We start from the raw sequence: 2,581 nt of genomic DNA, 5'->3' as shown, positions 1-2,581 counted from the left end.
CTGTCACAGAGAAACACCATGCTAAGATGATGAAAAGTGTGGGACCACGTGCAGTTAAGGTTGTAAACACATCAAAGGACTTCCACTTCCACATGCACGAGCACCATGATGAGCATGAGGAGCTTCACCAGTACATCGGGGTGTCCCTCGTGCTGGGCTTTGTCTTCATGTTGCTAGTAGATCAGCTTGGAGGAGCACATGGGCACTCCCATACAACTGGTAGGTTACTTGTATTTTTACATACCTAGTTGTAGTTTCTCAGATGAGGAAGACAAGTCATGCCTTCAGCATCAGTTCTCATAGTTAAGTGTCAAAACAGCTCTTTTGAAAAGCGGATATGTCTTTTTCACAAAACGTTCTCGCATGTATATGTCACAGTAGAGATCACGATCCAGTAGAATTGTCGATTCTCCTAGGAGAGATCCCGATCAGAGTTTCTCCTTGGAGAAATCCTGATCGCAATCTGTACTGGTAGAATCAGCGATGGCGATCGCGATCTCTCCTAGGAGAATCTCCTGGATCATGATCTCTACTGTGACATATACATTTTATTTTATTTTTCTGTAGAACTAGAAGGCAGGTATCACAGATGCAAAATCAGTAGCCTGTAATTATAAGTAGTATTTTTTAACATTCTAAAATGTACAGAATGCTTCCTTATTCTGTAAATATATCTTTGATAATAATAATCTTGAAAAGCAATCCAGGCCTAAAGCATGCATGTTAACCTGTAAATCTGACATGTGACTCTGACATGTGACTCTTTTGTTTTCAACAGATGTAGAGGGCAGTACACCTACAAAGCAGAATAGAAACAAAATAACTGCCACATTAGGCCTTGTTGTCCATGCTGCAGGTAAGGTACCACTGCTCTCTTCTTTTACTGCCTAACAAACATTGCTAAATGGTTTTTGTCCTTCTGGGCTCAGACTTTTAAAAGGCTTGTATGTGCCCAATCCTTTTCTGTGAGTTATCAAGTCCACAATGTTGAATCATATCCTCTGTCTACTTGTTGCTGTTCTTGCATTATGGACAGTTCAGACAGAGGGCTCTGCTGAACTGTGTTGATGACCGATAAACAGAACCGAGGGGGTTGAATAAGGACCTCATTCAACCTCCTTGGCAGAACTAAATAGTTTGCATCCACACCATATTTTGTGCAAGAATTGTTATGCACAGGTCATGAATGGACTCTACAAAACACATCTCTTTTAAACTACCGATATCTTTGAAAATTTTCAAAAGGTTTACTTTTAACTTAATTCAAGGCAGCGAATATGGATCGTAACATCCCAAGAAATAAATTGTTTCCTGTGTTTTGCAGCTGATGGTGTAGCATTGGGTGCAGCAGCCTCTACAGCCAGGGCTGATGTAGAGTTGATAGTTTTTATTGCAATCATGTTGCACAAGGTGAGTTCTAAGTTCTTGTGAAAATTTTGCTTCTAGTTGAGTGTATAGCAAGGGGATCTTAACAATGTGTAACTGACATATTACATTCCATTACATTTTGGACAGCATTGCTTACATCACAAACATTCACTGTAAATTTGTAAGCACTTTCCATTTGTAACAGCATCTGTAAGCAGTAACACAGTAAATGCCATGTTGTGTTATGTCTGTTCCAGGCTCCTGCAGCTTTTGGGCTGGTGTCCTTCCTCATGCATGAGGGTTTTGACAGGAACAGAATAAGAAAACACCTGTTAATCTTCTCCTTAGCTGCTCCACTGTTGACTATCATCACATACTTTGGACTTAGCCAGGTGAGTCATGCCAATGCCTTGTTGTCTCTCAAGTCAGTATGCTGGTGTGTGTTATTGAGGGTAAGTACTGAGTACCTGTTGATAGAAATTTTGTCTTTGCAACTGCAATATGAGTTGTTCTAATTTTTTTCTACAATGAATTTAAGGAATTAAGACATGTATATTTCAGAAATATTAGAGAAATCATGAAATCCAATGGTGTGCATGCTTGTTTTAAACAATTGTGATCCCAAAGGCATTGTATATTTATTAATGAGAAAAAAGTGAAAAAAAATCATATTAGCTTGCATTCAGAATATCTATTTGCAAGTACAACATGTAGTATATTATATGCATTTATAGTATTGCTGGTGTTTTTGTGAATTGCATAAAGTTGATGAATTTTTGTTCTAACAATAATACTTCTATAGAATTAAATTATGTGTATTTTTTCCCACAGAGTGGCAAAGAGGCTCTGTCATCAGTGAATGCAACAGGAATCACCATGTTGTTTTCAGCGGGCACATTTCTGTATGTGGCCACAGTACATGTCTTGCCTGAGATACAGAGCATGGGGACACAGGGTGGTGGGGAGGGGGGTAGTGATGGAGGGCACCATCATGGCTTCAGTAAACTGGAACTTGTTGCATTTGTTACAGGTGCTTTGTTCCCTCTCCTCCTCTCCATTGGTCACAAGCACTAATGGTACATTACATAGTGGGCTGCTGCATAAGATTCCAGAGTGTACTGTAAAACATGATTCCCAAAATAAAGTATTTTCAGTTTCCTGTGTTCCATATACTTGTACAGCAGGATTTTTCAATTTTGTTCCTCGCAGTGCT

At 39.3% G+C, this 2,581-nt stretch overlaps 1 protein-coding gene across 1 annotated transcript in view; it reads left to right on the top strand.

The window, feature by feature from the left end:
- The window catches only part of LOC118425907 (zinc transporter ZIP9-like), a 16,962-nt gene extending 14,450 nt beyond the window's left edge, over positions 1-2,512 (top strand). Inside the window, exons 3-7 of the mRNA XM_035835062.1 lie at positions 10-219; positions 779-856; positions 1,325-1,410; positions 1,626-1,760; positions 2,200-2,512. Of these exons, the coding sequence (XP_035690955.1) occupies positions 10-219; positions 779-856; positions 1,325-1,410; positions 1,626-1,760; positions 2,200-2,442 (752 nt within the window). The 3' untranslated portion in view covers positions 2,443-2,512. The remainder of the gene's footprint in view (positions 1-9; positions 220-778; positions 857-1,324; positions 1,411-1,625; positions 1,761-2,199) is intronic.
- Positions 2,513-2,581: the final 69 nt, after the last annotated feature.

Source organism: Branchiostoma floridae, chromosome 1 (assembly GCF_000003815.2).
Source record: "Branchiostoma floridae strain S238N-H82 chromosome 1, Bfl_VNyyK, whole genome shotgun sequence".
NCBI classification, from domain to species: Eukaryota; Metazoa; Chordata; class Leptocardii; order Amphioxiformes; family Branchiostomatidae; genus Branchiostoma; species Branchiostoma floridae.
This window is presented reverse-complemented; position numbering and strand designations above follow the sequence as displayed.